At 50.7% G+C, this 21,621-nt stretch overlaps 1 protein-coding gene across 1 annotated transcript in view; it reads right to left on the reverse strand.

Annotated features, from left to right (window-relative positions):
- The window catches only part of KIF13B (kinesin family member 13B), a 227,320-nt gene that overhangs the window by 38,869 nt on the left and 166,830 nt on the right, over positions 1–21,621 (reverse strand). The window contains exons 31-35 of the mRNA XM_030555191.1: positions 8,321–8,497; positions 6,011–6,103; positions 3,759–3,911; positions 2,632–2,709; positions 1,859–1,912 (exon numbers count right to left, since the gene is read on the reverse strand). Of these exons, the coding sequence (XP_030411051.1) occupies positions 1,859–1,912; positions 2,632–2,709; positions 3,759–3,911; positions 6,011–6,103; positions 8,321–8,497 (555 nt within the window). The remainder of the gene's footprint in view (positions 1–1,858; positions 1,913–2,631; positions 2,710–3,758; positions 3,912–6,010; positions 6,104–8,320; positions 8,498–21,621) is intronic.

Raw genomic sequence — 21,621 nt, forward strand, 5'->3', positions numbered from 1 at the left:
TAAAGTCCCTCACCAAAGACTCTTAACCAAAGTAAGCTGTCATGGGATAAGAGGGAAGATCCTCTCATAGATCAATAACTGGTTAAAAGATAAGAAATAAAGGGTAAGAATAAAAGGTTAGTTTTCACAATGGAGAGATATAAATGGCAGGGTCCCCCAAATATCTGTCCCGGGACTTGTGCTGTTCAACATATTCTTAAATGATCTCGAAAAACGGGTAAACAGTGAGGTGGCAAAATTTGCAAATGATACAAAATTACTCAAGATAGTTAAGCCCAAAACAGGGAGCAAACAGTTACTGTACAAAGGGATCTCACAAAACTGGGTGACGAGGCAACAAAATGGCCCATACAAATAATGTTGATAAATGCCAAGTAAAGCACATTGGAAAACATAATCCCAACTACACATACAAAGTGATGAGATCTGAATGAGCTGTTACCACTCAAAAAAGCTCCTGGAGTCATTGTGGATAGTTCTCTGAAAACACTGCTCAATGTGAAGTGGCAGTCAAACAGAGTATTAGGAACCATTAGGGAAGAGAAAGATAAGAAGACAATAAATATCATAATGCCACTATAGAAATTCATGGTATGCCCATACCATGAATACGGCATACAGTTCTGGTCACTCCATCTCAAAAGAGATATATTAGAATTGGAAAAGGTACAGAGAAGGTCAACAAAAATGATTAAGGGTATGGAACAGTTTCCATATGAGAGATTAAAAAGACTGGGAATTTTCAGCTTGGAAAAGAGATGACTAAGGCAGGAATATGACAAAGGTCTATAAAATCATAAATGGTATGGAGAGTGTTATTTATTCCTTCTCATAACACAAAAATTAGGGGCGATCCAATGAAATTAATGGGTGACAGGTTTAAAAGAAAAGGCACAAAACACAGCCAAACTGTGGAATTTGTTGCCGGGAGATGCTGTGAAGGCCATAACTAGGTTAAAAAAAGAACTAGATAAATTCATGGAGAATAGGTCCATCAATGGCTATTCGCCAAGATGGTCAGAGATGCAACCCCATGCTCTGGGAATGGATGACAGGGGATGGATCACTCGATAATTGTCATGTTTGGTTCATTCCCTCTGAAGTACTGGGCATTGGGCACTAGAGAGACCAGTACGGCCGTTCTTATGAAAATGAGGCATAATGGCTGTATTTTCAAAGCAGAAATATTTTAAAGCAAAGGAATTTAAAGTAAGAACAATATAGTAACTATAGTGGGATAATAATTTTATCTCACTCATTAGGTGGACCTAATGCATTTGTTACCTCTGCTGGGACCTTTGGACTCTGAAGCACGCAATGTGGGATATCATGATAGGAAGCGGGGAGGGAGTGGGAAACAAAAAACTGAAAATTCAGATAATGAATTTTTCTCTCAATGCTTAAATGAAGTACAGTATTTTAATGAGAAACTGTGGGACATTTCTATGGATGCAGCTATAAGCAATTCATTACTTGCAGATGTTTTAGCATTTCCTACATGGAACAGATATTTAACTATCGATGCTAGACCATATATGAAAACTCGATTTCTTCATATCACTGCATTAAAACTCCTCTCTCAGCCCCTATTCTCCACATGCATATATATATATATATATTTATGCACACACTCGAACTGTGCAGGTCATGGGAAGGCCCTGTCGTCTAGCTAGGCCTTGCAAAGTCTCTCAAAAGTAATTCTTTGATCTTTAAACAAGATTACTTTTGAACCATGCCCCAATGATATTTTTTTTATAGTCTGTGATGGGATTGATTCTGGGGCCACACACCAAAAAAAGGAAGAGGAGATTCTCCCTAATCATTTCTCCAAAGGCCACAAATTGCTCTAAATATTTACCTTGTGACCGCCAAGGTTGTACGGGGGAGCTAAATCTTGACGGCTTCCAGATATCTGAAATGGTTAAAGTAAAAACAGAGTAGATTCTGCAAAATGTTAAGTACCTCTAGTAAATGTGTCTTGAAAATACATGAAAGCAGGAAAGATGGCCTTGCAGTTATAGCACAAACTCGGAGTCAAGCAGTTAATGGTGAAATGCTGTCCCCACTGAAGTCTACGGCAGAATTTCCACCGATTGGACCCTTAGGTTCTATCCCTAGCTCTGCCAGAGATTTCTTGTGTGATCTTGGTCAAGTCAAAATCTCAGTCTCAGTTCCTCCATGTGTTAAACAGAAAATATAATAATTTCTACAACTCAGGCATGCACGAGGCTTAATTCATTAGTATTAGTATTTATAACATGCCTTGAGATCTTCAGACAAAAAGTTGTAAGCACAAAATATTAACTTGATAATTGGATGAAAAACCTTCCATGTTTCACAAAACAGTAGTGTGTACAGAAGTACATGTCACATGGCTATTTTTACATAGTCTGCATAGGTCTGGGTGTTTAGAACACTAGCCTATGTGATCAGGATATGGAAATTTCTGGGTTTTGTCTCTGCTCAGGAATTCACATGCTGGCTTATCTCCCCCACCACCAATGGTGCAATTGGGGGATCAGACCAGAGGCAACTCATCATTTTATTCTCCCATCTGGATAGCTTAGGGCCCTGTCAGTTGTATGGTCTGCCCTTCTCATGGATCTATTGATGCAACTGTGGCATACTTACCCGATTGACATTGGGAGAGCTCAGACTCCTCCTGTTAAGTTTTCCTTTCCCCGTTAACTGCTCTTTCACCGCAACCTCCTGCAGACCAGTCAAGATATCAGAACAGAAACATTTTACAAGCATCTAAACCGTGATCCAAGTGTAGTTTTGCAGATACAGTACATGAAAATATTTCTATATAGCCCTAATGCACTATAGAAGAAAGAAGACTTCATAATTTAATTTTTAATGTCTCATATCGTATGTTGATAGTAGGAAGTCTACAGGGAGTGGGCAAGTTTGGTCCACTAGTAACTGTTTGCTCAGTGGTAGGCCAGAATTTTATATAATCTTTAGAAGGTCACTGAGCATCTATAGCCCTGCATCTATGAGAGGGCTATATCTCTAACAAATGTGAACAGCGAGACTCCTTTTCCTATCTGAGCTCTTCTTTTAATCCTTGAAAGTAATTATATTTGACAGAGAACTTGCTTTCAATACTTAAGAGTGAAGCGCACTTTATTGTTAATTTATAGAGGGTAAGTACATGCTCAGATTTGTTTTGGATACCTTTATCTCTCTTGCTTGCATAACTTATATCCAGAAATACAATTTTCCATAAATGTGTCCCTCTCCTGCATTTTTCCTGGCAAACAGATCAAGTTACAATACTTAGTAACCTAATCAATGTCTCACTTATTGGTAGAACAGGCTTGGTTACTCCACTGCATAGCATGTACAAGATGACACAAGGTTTGCCAATCACTTCAGAAAACTTGCCTTCTGAAACTCTGGGTTTAATTTTAAAGCCAACTCCATACAAAACTATCTTTTCTGAAATACAATTCTGCCAGTGCCCAGTGTATTTTAAAACACACAGAGAAACACAGAATGAACAGTGAAACTGATATCAAGTCTTCAATCCCACCTGTACTGCATACAATTTAGAAGGAATAACTAAATAGCTTCCTGCACTAGCTTCCTTGGATGTCTGTCACATGACACTCTGAAGAGCTGAGCCATATACTGAAGTGACCCTCTTGTTTATTAAGCCATTGCATGCACTTATAAACAGATTTCTATCACAACAGTGTTCTCAGTTAGTATATTCACTGATGTCAACTCTAGCATTGGAAAAAAAGAGACACCTGGCGAAGACGATCCAGGGTGAGAATGTTCTCCACTGCCAGCACACTCCGCAGATACTTTTCAATATAGGCTTCTGAGTCAGCCGAAGCTGCGTTTTCAACATTAGCTGCCATCCTTGCTAGTGCTTCCCGCTCCTCAGCTCCCTGAGCATCCTGAGAAGAAGGAAAGAAAGGCTGCCTATTTTAAAGGAAATATTTCCAATTTAAAAAAAAAAAACCAACCCAAAATACAGCCAACCAACCAAAAAACAGTACATCTCTTTCCTGTGCAGACCACAGGAAGGCTTTAAAAAATGGATGATGTTGATTCAACATTGAATCTTCCCCTAAATTAGAGAAGAAATTAATCTACTTCTGCAGCACATGCAGGAATCCCCAACAAAGACTTTTCAGGAGCTCCTGCAACATAGAAGCCAGATGAGTGCTTCTGTTTTTGATGAGTCCAACCTTTCACCTGTAAATGCAGTTATGGTTCTCTTTTCTTGTCAGCAGAGTTTCATGGGGAGATATCACCATCAAGCAATGTAAATGCTATTCGTGGGGGAATTCTGCACCACTGCGCAAGCACAGCATAAACGTCTCTTATAAATATTTTTCTCCCTGCAGAATAATTGACTCTGACGGGGACTCGAGGGAGTGAAGGGAAGCCACAAGAGGGGTCATGCTGCAATTATACCTTTTGCTCGCCAGGGGCTAATGTGGTGCCAGAAGAGAGGGCAGCTGACTGACATGCTCGAGCAGGCAGCCATGGAGAGGGAGGGGGCAGAGGCTGCCTTCCTCACAATACCCTGCCTGTATGGCCAGGTGAGAAGGCATGAGATGGGGCGGGGGGAACAGAGCAGGGCACCCAGAGCTGCTGGAGGTGGTGATCACCCAGACTAGAGTTCGGAAGGGCTAGTTGGGGGGAGGGAGGAAGAATGACAAACTGGGGTGGGGACACAGGAGCTAGTGGTGTGACAACATTGAGTGAGAGTGGGGGTGCAGGGCCACTTGGGGACAAGGGAAGGGGGAGTGCACTGCCTCATGGGGATGTGGCAGCCATGCCTGGCTGAGTGAGGGTGCAGAGCCACATGGGTATAGGAGGAAGTTGGAGCGCAGATGTGCCTAATTAAATGAGAGAGGTTGAGGTCAGCCAGGGTCTGCATGGGAAAAGCTCCCCAACTCCCTAACAATCCCTCCCTCCACAAAAACCTGTTCCATACTTCTCCCACCCACACCTCACAACCCTCCAGGTTCACTCCCGGGTTCTTTCCCAGCAATTACTTCCTTCTCCCTCAGCTCCTCCATTACCCCTGACTCTCCCAAGCCTTTGCACTGCTTCTGAGGGGTGCGAGCAATATGGTTCTGTATTGTAGTTTAAATGAATTATTACTCAAAGTTCTGTACTAATATGCCTAGTAAGAAATCTATTTGTCAAAAACATTTCCTTAATCTTTTTTGTTTTCTGTATTGTTACAGACATACTTGCTGACAAGTATTTTGAAATAAATTACCAAAATAATTGAAACTGGTCTGATTATATTGTGTTATTTTGACAAATAAAATATGCAGAATTTTCATATATTGTGCACAAAATTCCCCCAGGAGTAAAATGTCTGTCTTCAGATATTTAATAACACTAAAGTCAGCCACATTTGGGTCTTTGCCTGCTCCCTACAACATACTAAGCTATCCTATGAAGGGAAATAAAATGAAGAAAGTTGACACAACAGAGACTACAGCTTCAGACGCATTTTGGGTGTGAGGGGTGTGTCTGTCTCTCGCAGTGCTTTCTTGGAGGCTGTTACTGGGTATCTGTTTTGACTGAATGAAGGCAAGAGTGGAGGCAATGAAGGAAAGTATGGTGAGGCTCAGTGCTTGAAGGGTTAAAAAGCAAGGCATTATTTATTAAGGGACAGCCTCAACTTGAAATTTAGATTATATTTAAAAAAAAAAAAATGTAAAAGTAGTCAGGTACCAAACCTGCTCCCAGGTCCCAGGAGAAGGTTCTTACAATATTTCTCTTCCCCATTGCTGTACGAAAGACCCACACAAACAAGAAGGGAAAACTGACTAAACAGGGTAAACAATGCAGATTGCTGCCAAATGCGGAAAGTGGGAAAAAAAACAATTTGTCTAATCTCTTTCTGTTCTAGGAGTCTTAGTTATTAGTTGTAGCAACAATAGGCAATGAAAATTCTAACAGATGTGAGATTTCAAGAAGTTGGTGACCCTCTGACAGTTTCAGATATTTTCAATTCCTAGTTATTCACCTCTGGAATATTAGAGACTATCTCAAAGGTGACTCCACAGCCAGGAATGGAACTTCGAGGAGACATTCTTCTCAGGAAGCTCTGTGCAAAACCCTAGAGAGGAAGAAGGAAAAGGGGGAAAAAATGGTTGTTTCAGTTTTTTTCTTTTTTTTAAAAGGTGTTTTAAAACAACATTTTCAACAGAAGCAAATGTTTGTATATGGCAAATAACAGAACAGGCAAAACAAGCAGGCAGCATTCAAAAGACGTTAGTCCAAATAAAGACAAAAACCAGTTATTTCTGTCTTCATTAAAGACGTAAAAAGAGGATTACCTTTCTACACAGCAAGGTGACCTCTTAACGAAAAAACAAAATCTAGAACCAGCCAATCCTTTTTTTTTTTTTTTTTTTTTTTTTGGAGAGCCCAGGGTGACTTTTCTTGAATATTGACATGTACAGACATTAAATTCTTGACCAAAGAGATCGTTATGAAGAATGATTTAAGAGGGCATGGTCATTGTTTATGCTGACTTGGCGTTGCACAGGGTTAAGAATTGGATTCTTGAATTAATGCAGAGATGAGTCATTGAAAGATGCTGCTGAGTCTGAACAGCTTGGAAAGTTTATCACTGGGGTTAAAAAAACCTTGTGAGAAGGCTGAATTTGTGTGTTGGCAAATAGACTCAGCTTGTGGTTGAAATCGGCCTTGTTGGAAACTCAATACAATCTGTATGATAAATGGAGCCTGCAAATGATTTTTGTGAAATGGGTTTCCCCCAGTTCTAGATAATGGAAAATTTGCTTCACTGTTTCCTTTCTGGGAATGACTTCACACCTAGTCAGACATCTAGTGCTGTGCCTCTCTTCCTCCAAATACTATCAGCAGCTCAGTTGTGTCCACAGAGCTCTGCCTGGAGGTTGGCCATGCCCCTTCTGGCCTCACTCCAGACTCTGCCTCCTGCAGTGCCAACAGAGGAGCAGCTCAGCACCAAACCTTATTTGATACGGTCGCCGGCATGGAAAGCCAAATTTTGGGGCAGTGTTGAGCAGAATTCTCCCTGCTCCCACCATCTTCATCAAGGAATGAAGATTTTCGGGATCATTCCCTGAATGGGACCATTCATTGAGCTCCTGCCTTCCATTTGTTCCTCCCCCTGCACCTTCCATCATGGCAGAACAGGCCAAATGGAGAAAATAAAAGGTCAAGTGGGACTCTCGTTCTGAAAAGCCACAGAGGGCAACGGGTACCACAACTGCTGCTAGCATACCCCTAAATGTCTCAGACTGGGAGAGAGGTCAGTATCCAGAAACAGATGTAGTGAACGTTACTGACGGGAAAAACATAATTCAGGTTTCACTTAGGATACATAGTCAAATTAGACAAATTTCACTAATCTACAAAACGAGCTCCTGGCCATGAGGATAACACCTATTAAACTCCAGCCAGTGTTAAATGATTGGGATTAGAGAGACTATTCACCAGATTAATACTTTTAATACAGATTAATGATATTGAAACAAAAATTCTCTCCCGTATTTAGCAGAATCATACAAAAGCTATGAAAAAAAAATCAAATAATCTTCCAAGACACTGAAGTTATCACACAGATTATTAGCTGCGTGAAGCCTCTAGTTCAGAGGTAGGCAACCTATGGCACGTGTGCCAAAGGCAGCACAGAGCTGATTTTCAGTGGCACTCACACTGCCTGGGTCCTGGCCACCAGTCCAGGGGGCTCTGCATTTTAATTTAATTTTAAATGAAGCTTCTTAAACATTTTCAAAACCTTATATACTTTACATACAACAATCATTTAGTTATATATTATAGACCGGGGTGGACAACCTTTCAGAAGTGGTGTGCCGAGTCCTCATTTATTCACTCTGATTTAAGGTTTTGCGTGCCAGTAATACACTGTAACATTTTTAGAAGGTCTCTTTCTATAAGTCTATAATTTCTTTTTGTTCTATAGATGCTTCTGGCTAAGAGTTTGTTTAAAGACTCTTTTTAGAAGGCCGCTGTTAATTTCATTTTTCTTCAAGGGACACCTGTCAGGCTCAGAATTACAAACACACAGCTCCCATAAAACATTTAAAAGTACGCACCTCCATCTCAACCCGATGTTGGTAACCTATCAAATCCACCAAAACAAGGGGCATGCCAGTGTTAAAATGTTGCAGTGAAGTGAGGCACAGACTACGAGTCTGAGCATAGGACTGGGGGCCAGGAATTACTGAACTCTGGTGTCAAGCAAGTCAAAAGCTCTTTGCCTCAGATCTCTCATCACTTTGACAGGCAGACAAAACTCACTGGAGGGTTTGAAAAGATGTACCTGTCTCCCGTAGACATTAACGCAGATACGTTTGCGTAGCACTAGCTGCATTTCTGCAGGATGGCTGAGCTGGACTGTCACTCTCACAATAAGGAATACCCTTTCATCTGTTGCTGTTCCTTTACTGAGCTGAAGGCAGTTATGGACAGTAGAATCCCAGGAGGCTTCTACTTTCACCTGCAAAGGAAAAAAAGCATCTCCTTTAATAGATAAATTTTAACTCAAAAAATTTCCAGTTCACCTAGAACTGGTAAAAAACAAACATCTGTTTTATAAGAGGTCATTTTACAATCAACACTGGTCTACCAACAAAGATATCCGAGTTTAAAAATGGAGGTTACTTCCCTGTAAGTGCAAGTTCTTGGAGATCTGTGGTCCCTATCTGTATTCCACATGTAGGTGTGCATGCTCATCATGCACTTGAGTCCGTAAAGTCTAACAAGCAGTGTCCATTGTCTCACACATGTGCGGCAGCTCTCCTTATGCTCCAGACCCAGGGCATAAGAGGCAGCGTGGGCTGATGCCTGTCCAGTTCTTCTTACTGTGAATTCAGTAGGATCCGAAGCAAAGGAGATGGAAGGGAATATTGATATGGACCACATATCTGAAAGAATATCCAGTTACAGGTAAGTGACCGCCAATTCTTGGAGTGCTGGTCCCTATGATTGTTCCACACGTAGGTGACTGACTGGGAGTATTTAGACTGAGGAGGATGCAAGGATGCTGGAAGCAAAGATGCTTGAATTACTGTAGTTCTTCTTCGAGTGCTTGTTCATATCCATTCCAGTTAGGTGTGTGCGCCGCGTGCATGTTCGTCGGAGACTTTTTTACCCTAGCAACACTCGGTGGGTTGGCAGGTTGCCCCCTGGAGTGAAGCCGCTATGGCGCCTGATATATACCCCTGCCGGTCCATCTGTTCCTCAGTTCCTTCTTACCGCCCGTGTCGGTCGTTGGAACAGTGGAGCGCGGCTTAGCTGATCTCCACCTCCCTAGTGATTCGCTTGTTTGTATAGTATCGTGTATATAGTTCTTTTCTGTAATTCTAGTTAGTATTTAAGTTAATAGTTCTTATAGTTGTGTATATAGTTAAAGGGGATCAGGGGCTCGTCCCTTCTCCTCCCCTGGTACCGGGGCCCATGCCCGGTTCACCAGCCTTCAAGCCTTGAGCAGCCTGTCATCGGCTGATGCCCACAGGAGATCCGCACAACTCCTGTTTAAAGTGCCTAGGCGAATCCCACCTTGCGGACAAGTGCCGAATCTGCAAGGCATTCAAGCCCCGGACAAAGAGAGAGCGGGACATTCGCCTGAAACAACTTTTGATGGAGGCAGCTTTAACTCCTCCATCCTCAGCACCGACTCCGGCACCGGGAACAAGTGCCTCTTCCGCACCGGACCACCTGGCACCAATAAAGGCTCCTCGTCACCACTCTTCACTGGCCCAACCCTCCGGCCGGCACCGCTCCGTCTCCCCGAGGAGCAAGAAGCACAAGGCTCCTGCGGCACCTACAGCTACACTGCAGTCGGAGCGTATCTCCAAGACGGACCGCCCGGCACCGTCAACTGCCGCGGCTCCGCTTGTCTCCACACTGTTGATTCCGGTTTCACAGGAGCCGTTGAGTCCGGTGCCTACCAGCTCTCCAGCACGCGCTGTGGTTGAGCTCATCGTGCCCTCCATGCCGGAGACCTTCTCCGCAGCGCGGGACCTAATCACTCTAACAGAGCCCAAACTGCCCCAACCCCCGGTACTGCCGGTGCGGGTTATTCAGTCGCTGGGCAAGCCCACCATGGTGCGACCACCTTCACCGGGCACCACTGAACACTGTCAGTCCCGATCTAGATCCCGCGATCACTCTTGGCCTCGACATCGCTCCCGATCCTGGCATCGCTCGCAGTCCTGGTACTGTTCTCCATGGTACCGGTCGTACTCGCGGCACCGCTCGAGATCCCGGTCACCGTTGTGGTACTCTCGGCACCAGTCCAGATCCCTGCACCGATGTACTTCTCGCAGCCGATCCCGGCATGACGATATAAGGCACCAGTCGACCTCCTGGCACCGCGCTGGTAGCAGGTCCCGGTCCCGCTCAGATACCACCATGGTTCCTGGTACCATTCACCGGTACTGCGAGCTCTATGGGTGCAGAGACCTTGCCCAATCAACTTCAGCTCCTCCGTGGCCATCGCGTCACCCGTCTGCCTCCTCACACGCGGACAGTGCATCCTACGGGGGTTCAGATGCGCAGGCCCACCTGGACCATGGACCACCTCAATGGTCTTTTTGGACACCTTGGGCCTATCACCAAGCCCAAGGTGAACTAATGGGCCCAGCATGCCTCAGCCACTCGGAGCACCGTGCACCAGAGGCCACAGTCAGCAGACCTCCCCCTGCTGGTACGGAGGAAGACTCTACACATGCACCTGAGTAGCATGATGTTCCGGAGACGGAGTCCCCCAGGATGAGGCGTCAGTCCAGGACCAACTCATCCCAGAGTTATCATTCTCCTCTTCCCTGGATGAGGCGGTAGCGGGCACATCATCATCGGGGCCCCTGCCGATTGACCTTCGAGCACACCAGGATCTTCTGTGGCGTGTTGCCCAGAATATCAATCTTCCCGTGGAGGAAGTTCCTGAGGTGGAGGACCTGGTGGTTAGTATATTATCAGCAGAAGCACCAACCAGGGTGGCCCTCCCCTTCATCAGATCGAGCCAAGCCAGAGCAGACACCATCTGGCAGTCCCCGGCTTCCATCCCACCCACAGCCAGGGGAGTAGAATGAAAATACATGGTGCCTTCTAAGGGGTACGAGTACCTCTACGTGCACCCCGCCCCCTGCTTGTTGGTGGTCCAGTCAGTCAACGAACGGGAGCGCCACGGCCAACAAGCCCCTGCGCCAAAATCTAGGGAGGCCAGGCACATGGATTTGTTGGTCTGGAAAATATACTCTGCTGGAGGCCTTCAGCTCTGTGTGGCGAACCAAAAGGCCCTCTTAAGCCGCTACAGCTACAACACCTGGGAGGCTGTCGGTAAGTTTACCGAGTTGGTTCCCCAGGACTCCCGTCAGGAGTTTACAGCTCTCCAAGAGGAAGGAAAGAGGGTCACGAGAACCTCACTACAAGCCTTCTTAGATGCCGCCGACTCTGCAGCCAGAACGGTCGCCTCTGGCATAGCTATGCGCCGCATATCTTGGTTGCAAGTGTCCGGCCTACCGCCTGAGGTACAATACACCATACAAGACTTGCCACTTGATGGACAAGGTTTATTCTCGCAAAAGACAAACCCCAGACTACAGAGTCTGAAGGACAATCAGGTTATTATGCGTTCGCTGGGAATGCATACACCCCAGACTCAGAGATGGTCCTTCCGCTCCCAACCTCAGCGCCCTTACCCCCTACCTCGGCCAAGACAGGATCTTGCCCGAAGACGAGGTCGTACTACCCGCAGACGTCAGTCTGGACCTCAAGGGGGCAACAATTCCGGTCCTGCCAAACCACCACCAGGACCCAAAGCAAATTTTTGAGGGTGGGCCCGAGAGCAGTGTACCAATTCCCTCCCTGGATCCTCTTCACTTTTACAACCGCCTTTCCCCGTTCCTTCCGGCGTGGTCCCAGTTGACCTCAGATCATTGGATCCTACGTACGGTGGAGCTTGGATACCATCTTCAGTTTATTTCTCCCCCCTCCCTCCCACCCCCCCTCCTCGTCCCTCTTCAGGGACCCCTCTCACGAGCAACTCCTCATTCAGGAGGTTCGCAAGCTCCTCTCAAACGGAGCTATAGAGGAGGTACCGGAGGAGTTAAGGGGCAAGGGTTTTATTCCGGATATTTCTTAATCTCCAAGACAAAAGGGGGCCTCCGGCCCATCCTGGACCTGCGAGGACTGAAGAAATTAATCAAAAAGTTCAAGTTCCGCATGGTATCCCTAGGAAAAGACGGTTACTCACCTTTGTAACTGTTGTTCTTCGAGATGTGTTGCTCACATCCATTCCAGGTAGGTGTGCGCGCCGCGCGTGCACGTTCGTCGGAAACTTTTTTACCCTAGCAACTCCAGTGGGCCGGCAGGTCGCCCCCTAGAGTGGCGCCGCCATGGCGCTCTATATATACCCCTGCCGGCCCGCCCGCTCCTCAGTTCCTTCTTGCCGGCTACTCCGACAGTGGGGAAGGAGGGCGGGTGTGGAATGGATGTGAGCAACACATCTCGAAGAACAACAGTTACAAAGGTGAGTAACCGTCTTTTCTTCTTCGAGTGATTGCTCACATCCATTCCAGTTAGGTGACTCCCAAGCCATACCTAGGCGGTGGGGTCGGAGTGAGAAGTCGCGGCACGGAGCACTGCAGTTCCGAAGGCCGCATCCTCCCTCAACTGCTGGACCAGGGCGTAGTGGGAAGCAAAGGTGTGGACCGATGACCAGGTCGCTGCCCGACAGATTTCCTGGATGGGCACACGGGCGAGGAAAGCCAGCGACGACGCCTGCGCCCTGGTAGAATGCGCAGTCACACGGCCCGTAGGGACATGGGCCAAGTCATAACAAGTCCTGATACAGGACGTAACCCAAGAAGATACCCTCTGGGAGGAGATAGGAAGACCTTTCATACGATCTGCTACCGCCACGAAAAGTTGGGGGGATTTTCGGAAGGGCTTAGTCCTTTCTATGTAGAACGCGAGAGCCCTACGGACATCCAGCGAGTGGAGCTGCTGCTCCCTGCCTGAGGAGTGAGGTTTTGGGAAAAAAACCAGAAGGAAAATCTCTTGGTTGACGTGAAAGGCTGAGACCACCTTGGGCAGAAAAGCAGGGTGTGGCCTCAGCTGCACCTTATCCTTGTGGAAGACCGTATATGGGGGGTCTACCACAAGAGCTCGGAGCTCCGACACCCGTCTAGCTGAGGTGATAGCCACTAGAAAGGCAGTTTTCCAAGAGAGGTAAAGCAGGGAGCAAGTAGCTAACGGCTCAAAGGGGGGCCCCATGAGCCGGGACAACACCAGGTTAAGATCCCAGGTTGGAGCAGGGGGACGGACGTTAGGGAATAAACATTCCAGCCCTTTAAGGAATCTCGACACCGTCGGGTGAGAAAAAACGGAGCGACCGTCCGCACCCGGGTGAAAGGTGGAGATAGCTGCTAGGTGGACTCGCAACGACGATAAGGCCAGACCTTGCCCTTTGAGGGACAAAACGTAGTCTAAGATTTCGGATACCGAAACTTCCATAGGGCGGAGATTTCTCTCTACGCACCAACAGGAGAAGCGCTTCCATTTTGCCGCATATGTGGCTCTTGTGGACGGTTTCCTGCTGCTCAAGAGCACCTCTCTCACAGGCGTAGAGCAGCGCAGCTCGGAACCAGTCAGCCACGCAGGAGCCACGCCGCTAGGTGCAGCGACTGCAGGTCTGGGTGACAGAGGGTCCCGTGGTCCTGGGTAATCAGGTCCGGATGAAGGGGCAGGGGAACTGGGTCGGCTATGGCCAAGTCCAGCAGCATGGTGTACCAGTGCTGCCTGGGCCACGCCGGGGCCACCATGATCACGAGAGCCCTGTCCCTGCGCACCTTCAGGAGGACCTTGTGGACCAGAGGGAACGGGGGAAATGCATAGTACAGGTGGGTTGACCACTGGATGAGGAAGGCATCCGCTATCGACCCCGGCTCCCTGCCCTGAAAGGAGCAGAACGCTTGGCACTTCCTGTTCCCTTTGGACGCGAAGAGGTCCACCCGGGGATAACCCCACCTCCGGAAAATGGAGAGAGCGACGTCCGGGCGAAGGGACCACTCGTGTGACAGGAAGGATCTGCTCAATCGATCTGCCAGAGTGTTCCGTACTCCAGGGAGGAAGGAAGCCCTGAGGTGAATGGAGTGGGCTACGCAAAAGTCCCAGAGTCGTATCGCCTCGTGGCACAGGGAGGAGGACCTGGTGCCTCCCTGCTTGTTGATCTAGTACATGGTCGTCGTGTTGTCCGTGAACACGGCGACACAACGACCCTGAAGCTGATGACAAAACGCTTGACAAGCAAGGCGGACCGCTCTCAACTCCCGCATGTTGATGTGGAGCCCCACCTCCTCCTGGGACCACAGGCCCTGTGTCCGCAGGGTCCCTAGGTGGGCCCCCCAGCCTAGATCTGAGGCATCCGTTGTCAGGGATACCGAGGGCTGAGAGGGGTGAAAGGGAAGACCCGCACATAATACGGACTGGTCTAACCACCAGCCGAGAGAATCTAAGACCTTCTGGGGGATTGTGACTAACATGTCTAAAGGTTGCCTTGCCGGCCTGTAATGACTGATAAGCCACAGCTGGAGAGGCCTCATGTGGAGCCGAGCGTAGTCGGTCACAAAAGTGCACGCCGCCATGTGGCCTAACAGGGCTAGACATGTCCTCACTGACGTCAATGGGGCTGACCGCAAACGTTGAACGATCGCCGCCATGGTCTGAAACCGTTGCAGAGGCAGCGAGGCCCTGCCCACAGTGGCATCCAGGACGGCCCCGATAAATTCCACCTTCTGCGTGGGCCTCAGAGTGGACTTGTCTGTGTTTATCAAGAGGCCCAGACTCGCAAATATGGCGGTGATCATGCGGACATGGCAGTTGACCTGCTGTCCCGACGTGCCCCGAATCAACCAGTCGTCCAGATAAGGGAACACGTGGACACGGTTGCGCCGAAGATGCGCCACGACAACTGCCATGCACTTTGTAAACACCCTCGGGGCCGTGGACAGGCCGAACGGGAGGACTGCAAACTGATAATGAAGAGCCCCCACAACGAAGCGGAGAAAGCGTCTGTGGCGCGGCCAAATGGCAATGTGGAAATACGCGTCCTGCATGTCGAGGGCGGTGTACCAGTCTCCCGGATCCAGGGATGGAATAATGGTCCCCAGGGATACCATGCGGAACTTCAACTTCACGAGGTATTTGTTGAGTTCTCGCAGGTCGAGGATAGGCCTGAGGCCCCCCTTGGCCTTGGGGATCAGAAAGTAGCGGGAATAAAACCCCTTGCCTTTCTCGTTTTCCGGAACCGCCTCTATAGCTCCTTTGCTGAGGAGCGTCTGCACCTCCTGCCGAAGGAATTGCTCGTGAGAGGGGTCCCTGAAGAGGGACGAGGAAGGAGGGCGGGAAGGAGGAAACGAAACAAACTGCAGGCGGTATCCCGTCTGCACCATGCTTAAGACCCAGCGGTCCGATGTTATTTGGGACCACGCCGGGAGGAAAAACGAAAGGCGGTTTGAAAACGGGGGGGAAGGATCCATAGGGGAAACTGTTACCACGCCCTCGGGCGCACCTTCAAAATGAAGGCTTAGGACCAGGCGGGGGTTTTGAGGAGCCTTGGTTCTGCCCCCCTTGGTTCCCAGACTGCCTGCGCCTGCCGTTCCTGCCGCGGCGCCTGTAAAGGTCCTGCCGCTGGCGGAACTGGGAAAACGGCCTACGTTGTTGCTGTTGTTGCGACCTAAAGGGTCTACGCTGCGTCACGGGGGTGTGCATCCCGAGGGACCGCATGATGACCCTGTTGTCTTTTAGACTCTTGAGTCTGGGGTCTGTCTTATCGGAAAACAGGCCCTGGCCTTCGAAAGGAAGGTCCTGTATAGTGTGCTGGAGCTCCGGCGGAAGGCCGGAAACCTGCAGCCAGGAGATGCGACGCATCGTAACTCCTGACGCGAGGGTACGGGCAGCCGAGTCCGCAGCGTCCAATGAGGCTTGTAAGGCCGTGCGTGCGACCTTCTTGCCTTCGTCCAAGATGGCCGTAAACTCTTGGCGAGCATCCTGTGGCAGCAGCTCCTTAAATTTGTCCACTGCCACCCAGGAGTTAAAGGCGTATCTGCTCAGCAGGGCCTGCTGGTTAGAGACCCTGAGCTGCAGCGCCCCAGCCGAATACACCTTACGGCCAAGGAGGTCCATCCGCCTGGCCTCTCTGGACTTGGGGGCCGGAGCCTCCTGGCCGTGACGCTCCCTATCGTTCACCGATTGCACTACCAGTGAACCGGGAGTCGGGTGAACATGGAGATATTCATATCCCCTAGAAGGGGCCATGTACTTTCTCTCGACTCCTTTCGCTGTCGGAGGGATGGAGGCCGGGGACTGCCAGATAGTATTGGCGTTGGCCTGGATGGTCCGTATGAAGGGCAGGGCGACCCTGGTGGGAGCATCAGAAGAGAGGATGGTGACAATTGGGTCCTCTATCTCCGAGACCTCCTCTGCCTGCAGACTCAGATTTTGAGCCAATTGCCTGAGGAGGTCCTGGTGCGCCCTGAGATCCAGCGGGGGGGGACTGTTGGAGGAGGTACCCGCCACCGCCTCATCCGGGGAGGAGGATGATGAGACCCCAGGCACGAGAGTGTCCAACTGAGGGTCTTCCTCAGCCCTCGCCTCTGCCTCCGGAGCCACAGCGGAGTCCTGCTGTTTGGACCCTTCCTCCCCTTCCGGGGACGGAGGGGGGCGAGACAAGGAGGCTTCAGGGGCCCTACGCTCCGCAGTCGCCGGTCTAGCAGGAAGCTGCTGGGGGCCCTGGGCCTGATGGTATGCCCAGGGTGTCCAGAATCCCCACTGTTGTGGGCCTTGGTCTTGCAGCGGCGGATCCCCGAACAGCGCCGCCTGCCGGTCGGTGCCCAGCGCATACCCGCTGTCCGTCTGGGAGGATACGGACGGCTGTCTCGAGGGCCACGGTGGGGCCGACCCTGGATGGTAAGGGTCTGCGCGGGCCGGCACGGAGGATCGTCTCGGTGCCGGGGACCGGTGCCGGGAGTCATATCGGTGCCGGGACCGGGATCGGGACCGGGATCTGTCACGGTGCCGGGATCCTGATCGGTACCGGGTGCCGCTTCGGTACCGGGACCTGCCACCAGCTCGGTGCCGGGAGGTCGACCGGGACCTACCACCAGCTCGGCGCCGGGAGGTCGACCGAGACCGGGACCTGCCACCAGCTCGGTGCCGGGAGGTCGACCGGTGCGGCGAGTAGCGTCGGGACCTGCTCCTGGAGTCGCGGTGCCGGTGTCGCCGACTGGAGCCTGACCGCGACCGTCTCGATGCCGACCGTTGCCGCGAGTGCGACCGGTACCGCTGAGGGGAGCGGTGCCGGGACTGCGAGCGGCGTCGGGATCTGGAGCGCCCAAGACGTCGGGACCTGGATGGCGAACGACTGTCTCTGGGCGGCGCCGACAGCATGGGCTTGCCTCTGGACACAACCCGCACCGGAGGTACCGGGGGTGGCAGCCGAGTGGGCTCAGTCAGGGCAATAAGGTCCCGAGCCGAGGCGAAGGTCTCCGGTGTGGATGGGACCACTACCTCAACCCCAGATCTCATGGGGGAGCTCGGCGGCACCGGGCTCAATGGACCCGCCGGGCCCGGAGTCAACGGTGCTGACGGTGCCGGCGGCGCCGCGGCCGATGTTGAGGCCGGGCGCTCAAGCCGGGTCTGCCTGGCCGGAGTATCAGACTTCGACGGCCTTGGCTCTGATTCCGGTGCCGGAGAAGGTCGGTGCCGAGGAGTCTTCTCGGTGCCGGAGCGATCCGGTGCCGGTGCCGATACCACGGCCTGCGAAGCCGACGGGTCAAGTGCCGCCTCCATTAGGAGAGTTCGGAGCCTCTGATCCCTCTCCTTCTTTGTCCTCGGCCTAAAAGCCTTACAGATGCGGCACTTGTCGGATCTGTGCGATTCCCCGAGGCACTTCAGGCACGCTTCGTGGGGATCGCTGGTAGGCATGGGCTTCTTGCAGGCCGCACACTGCTTGAAGCCCGGCGAAACAGGCATGAGCCTGGCGCCGGGAAGGGCTAAGCCCCCGGCGAAGAACTACTTAACAACTATTTAACTAAACTATCTACTTAACAAACTAATTAACAACTATAATGGAACTAGAGATGAACGATAGATAAACGATAGAGAACTAGGAGAGCTAGGGACGTGGAGGACAGCTAAGCCGCGCTCCACAGTTCCAACGACCGACACGGCGGTAAGAAGGAACTGAGGAGCGGGCGGGCCGGCAGGGGTATATATAGAGCGCCATGGCGGTGCCACTCTAGGGGGCGACCTGCCGGCCCACTGGAGTTGCTAGGGTAAAAAAGTTTCCGACGAACGTGCACGCGCGGCGCGCACACCTACCTGGAATGGATGTGAGCAATCACTCGAAGAAGAACCATCATTCCTTCCCTGGATCCCGGAGATTGGTACGCCGCTCTCGACATGAAGAACGCATATTTCCACATTGCAATTTATCCCCCGCACAGGAGGTATCTGCGCTTTGTGGTAAATCAGGGTCACTACCAGTTTACTGTCCTTCCCTTTGGTCTTTCCTCGGCCCCTCGGGTCTTCACGAAGTGTATGGCGGTCGTCGCTGCTTCCCTGCGCCATCGTCGAATACACGTCTTCCCTTACCTCGACGACTGGCTTATCCGAGGGGCTTCAGAGGCACAAGTCATCAGCCATGTCGCCATCATCAGGGAGCTGTTTATGCGTCTAGGCTTGATCATCAATTTGAACAAGTCCACCCTGGTGCCTACGCAGAGGATAGAATTTATCGGGGCAATGCTGGACTCCAACCCTGCAACGGCCAGTTTGCCCCTACACCGGTTTCAGGCCATAGTCTCCCTTGTCGAAAGTCTTCAGAGGTTTCCAACCACCTCTGCTCGTACTTGCCTTGCTCTCCTGGGGCACATGGCTGCATGCACTTTCGTCACAAGGCATGCCAGACTGCGAATGCGCCCTCTGCAAACCTGGCTCGCTTCGGTCTATTAGCCGGGCAGGGACGCCATAGACGTTATTCTGACAGTTCCGCCGGATGTTCTAGGCTCCCTCGACTGGGGGGAGACGTCATCCCAAGTGTGTGCGGGCCTGCTGTTTCATCCTCCCCAGCCCTCCATGTCCCTAACAACAGACGCGTTGCTGGGGTGCCCACCTAGGGCTCCTGCACACCCAAGGCCTTTGGTCACCCCAGGAGCTGACACTCCACATCAATGTACGAGAGCTGAGAGCGGTCCGGCTGGCATGCCAAGCGTTTCAGCGCCATCTACACGGCCATTGTGTTGCAGTGTTCACGGACAACAAAACAGCCATGTATTACATCAACAAGCAAGGTGGGACACAGTCCTCCCCTGTGTGTCAGGAAGCGATATGGCTGTGGGACTTCTACATAGCCCACTCCATACATCTAGTGGCCTCCTTTCTCCCGGGGGTACGGAACACTCTTGCAGATCACCTGAGCAGGTCCTTCCTATCACACGAATGGTCCATCTGTCCGGATGTTCTCCATTCGATTTTCCGGAGGTGGGGCTTTCCCCACATAGACCTGTTTGCATCCAGAATAAACAGGAAATGCCAGGTGTTCTGCTCTACAGGGTCGCTCCCCGGGCTCCCTGTCGGACGCGTTCCTGATTCTGTGGACGGGCCACCTCCGTTACGCCTTCCCACCATTCCCTCTCGTCCACCGAGTCCTGCTCAAGCTCCACAGAGACAGAGCCCGCCTTATCCTGATCGCTCCGGCTTGGCCGAGGCAGCACTGGTACACGATGCTGCTCGACCTGTCCCTGGCAGACCCAATTCCCCTGCCACTCTGGCTGGACCTGATCACACAAGACTTCGGCAGGATGCACCATCTGGACCTGCAGTCCCTTCATCTGACTGCATGGCTCCTGTCTGGTTAAACCAGTCGGAGTTGCGCTGTTCCGCCGCAGTACAGCAGGTGTTGCTGGGGAGCAGGAAGCCCTCCACGAGCTCGACATACCTCACAAAATGGAAGCGCTTCTGCCACTGGTGTGACCAGCATGGCCATTCTCCGCATTCTGTATTAGTCCTCACTATCCTGGACTATGTGTGGTCTCTCAAAGAGCAGGGGTTGGCAATCCCCTCTCTGAGAGTACATCTTGCGGCTATATCCACCTTCCATCCAGGGGAAGCTGGCAGTTCTGTTTTTTCCCACCCTATAGTTTCCAGATTCCTCAAAGGCTTGGAGCGACTATACCCACAGGTCAAACGCCCTACCTCTACCTGGGACCTGAACCTCGTCTTAACTAGGCTCATGGGGGCCCCCTTTTGAGCCTTTGGCCACGTGCTCACTGCTGTACCTGTCCTGGAAAACAGCTTTCCTAGTCGCTGTCACCGCGGCTAGATGAGTCTCAGAGCTTCATGCACTGACTGTGGATCCTCCATATACTGTGTTCCATAAGGACAAGGTACAGCTGCGACCGTACCCGGCATTCCTCCCTAAGGTCATCTCCGCCTTTCACGTTAACCAGGACATCTTCCTGCCTGTCTTTTGTCCAAAGCCGCATTCAGTGCGATGAGAGCAACAGCTCCATACTTTGGACGTCCGGAGGGCTCTCGCCTTCTACATCGAGAGGACCAAGCCCTTCTGGCACTCACCTCAGCTATTCGTGGCAGTGGCGGAACGTATGAAGGACATGGCAATCTCCTCCCAGCGTATTGCATCTTGGGTTACATCGTGTGTTCGGGCTTGCTATGACTTGGCTCATGCTCAGGCGGGCCATCTCACTGCCCACTCTACTCGGGCTCAAGCCTCATCTGCCACGTTCTTGGCCCATGTTCCCATACAGGAAATCTGCTGCACGGCCACCTGGTCTTCCATCCACACCTTTGCATCGCACTATGCATTGGTCCAACAGTCTAGAGACGATGCCGCCTTCGGCTCAGCGGTCTTACATTCCGCAACGTCTCGCTCCGACCCCACCGCCTAGGTAAGGCTTGGGAATCACCTAACTGGAATGGATATGAGCAAGCACTCGAAGAAGAAAAGACGATTACTCACCTTTGTAACTGTTGTTCTTCGAGATGTGTTGCTCATATCCATTCCACACCCGCCCTCCTTCCCCACTGTCGGAGTAGCCGGCAAGATGGAACTGAGGAGCGGATGGGCCGGCAGGGGTATATATCGGGCGCCACAGCAGCGCCACTCCACGGGGCGACCTGCCGACCCACCGAAAGTTGCTAGGGTAAAAAAGTCTCTGACGAACGTGCACGCAGCACGCACACACCTAACTGGAATGGATATGAGCAATACATCTCGAAGAACAACAGTTACAAAGGTGAGTAACCGTCTTTTCCCATGGTTGTATCCGCTTGAACTAGTGTACAAAATGTTTTGTATGTGTGTGAATGGAACTCCAGGTAGCCATTGTACATATGTCCACTATCAGTACTTCTTGCAGGGATGGTGTAGTGGCATCTTATGCTCTCATGGATTGTGCCCTTACCCCATCAGTTGGAAGGATATGCGTTAATTGGTAGAACTCGATGATTCCCCCAGAAATCCACTTACATTCTCTGAGAGGACACAGCTTGTCCTTGCAACCTTTCTGCTATGACGAGAAATAGCTTTGGTGATTT

Source organism: Gopherus evgoodei, chromosome 3 (genome assembly GCF_007399415.2).
Source record: "Gopherus evgoodei ecotype Sinaloan lineage chromosome 3, rGopEvg1_v1.p, whole genome shotgun sequence".
NCBI classification, from domain to species: domain Eukaryota; kingdom Metazoa; phylum Chordata; order Testudines; family Testudinidae; genus Gopherus; species Gopherus evgoodei.